Genomic DNA, 1880 nt, shown 5'->3' with positions numbered 1-1880 from the left:
GTTTCTAGCACGTCGGATTTTCTGGTGGTGGTCTGATAGTTTTGACGTCTGCTATTCCAGTCGAATTCTACGCATGCGTGAAAGATCAGACGAAAGCGTGGAGGTGATTGGTGGAAGGGGCATTTTTTTAAATTCCCAAATTCGTAATCTCTGTATTTTTTTACATGGATTAAAAAAAAATTAGAAAAAAGTTATGAAATTGGGGTGAGGAAAATAAAATTTTGAAAACTTGATTTTTGGGCAAAATCGTATTCTCCTATATCGAAAATATAGAAATCCGAAGAAATTTTTGAAAAAGAGAAAAAAAAACCCCACTGGAAATAGGTAGTTTACACGTCTTTTACCTCCAACCTTCGTGCCTATGTTAGAAACAATTATTATCTCTATGTTATTTACATTCATCACGCACGGTTTCTGTTGAATTTATTTTCGTAAAATTTTGTTTGTTATTTTTCTAAACTGGCAGCAGATGATCTTTATTAGAAAAGTTTGTGTTGTGTATCATTACTATAAAGACAGGAATGAAACAGCTCAGAGGAGGAGATTGAAATATCGTTATTCGATAATTTATGTACAGACTCTGTGTGTGTGTGTGTGTGTGTGTGTTTTACAATTTGTTCATTTCACGCAGGTTTAGACCATAGCAGAGCACCGTATTAAATAAGAAAAAGTAAAAAGATCGAGTTAATCACCTGGGAATAAACAAATACATACATACATACATGCATACGTATGTGTGTATTAGTATGGGACAAATAAAAACGATTTAAAGAAATATGCATTTGACATACTGTGTGAGTTCTTTTACTTGACTGGGAAGTTCTCGAATTTGATTTGCACCCATATGTAAGTATCGAAGTCTACACAATTTGAGAAAGCAGGGTGGAATCTCGGTGAACTGGTTGCCGGACATGTTGATATCCTCAAGATTTTTAAGAGACGAGAGAGATTTACCAATTCCTTCAGTATTAAACTGATTATTTCGAGCTATAAGTGTACGAAGCTTCACTAGATGATGAAAATCTTCCGATAATCGTGAGAGATTGTTGTTGCTGATATCGAGTTTAATTAAGTTCTTAAATCCAGCTATTTTTGGACCGAGGCAAGGTGAAAGTTGATTGTGGGAAAGAGACAGGGCCCTAAGTTTGAATGATTTATCCAAAATATCATCAGGGATTTCTTGTAAAGAAGAATAAGACATATCTTTAGCACAGTTCCCACTGAAGTCGCTATCAGAACTATTAGAACTATCCATGTTGGCGAACAGCTTTTTCTGTAACGGTAAAGGTACTAAATTTTTCGTTCACAAACTGAATGTTTCCGTTTACTCCTGAAAAAATATCGAAACAAGAGGTAATTGCTTAAATGTATCCGAACTCTGTCTAATACAGAGCTGGTCCTGCCTCTCCGGCGACAGCAACCGCAACTGCTAATTCTGCTGCTTACTGTGTTGTAACGGCCGCTGCTCCTGATAATGGTAACACTAAATCTACTACCAGCCTCCGCTATGTTCTTTCTCACATTGCTATGATTCGACATAAAAATATATTGTGTATTGTACAATGTTCATCTACCACTTAACGTTATCTAACCTAGCTGAATGTAATGCTAAGCCGATACCCCTTATATAATTATACTGCGGTGCGCCTGGAAAAAAAAATTGTCGCATCAGATTTTACTCATTATTTCTCATTGTTGATTAAACTATTACAAACTGAATAGATATATTCTAATTATTGTGAAAACAATATTAGAATAACATTGAGTTCTTTCATTCTTACATTCAATTTCCAAAGTAACTGACAAAAATGTTATTATTTTTGTTTTTTATTAAACAAACATATCTTGAAATCTCGGTTTGTTCAGATGACTAATCTAAT

At 34.6% G+C, this 1880-nt stretch overlaps 1 protein-coding gene across 1 annotated transcript in view; it reads right to left on the bottom strand.

Moving 5' to 3' along the window:
- The window catches only part of LOC106867882 (leucine-rich repeat-containing protein 58), a 25603-nt gene extending 24007 nt beyond the window's left edge, over positions 1-1596 (bottom strand). The window contains exon 1 of the mRNA XM_014912943.2: positions 792-1596. Coding sequence (XP_014768429.1) covers positions 792-1255 — 464 coding nt within the window. The 5' untranslated portion in view covers positions 1256-1596. The remainder of the gene's footprint in view (positions 1-791) is intronic.
- Positions 1597-1880: the final 284 nt, after the last annotated feature.

The sequence above is a fragment of the Octopus bimaculoides genome, chromosome 5, assembly GCF_001194135.2.
Source record: "Octopus bimaculoides isolate UCB-OBI-ISO-001 chromosome 5, ASM119413v2, whole genome shotgun sequence".
Taxonomy (NCBI): domain Eukaryota; kingdom Metazoa; phylum Mollusca; class Cephalopoda; order Octopoda; family Octopodidae; genus Octopus; species Octopus bimaculoides.
This window is presented reverse-complemented; position numbering and strand designations above follow the sequence as displayed.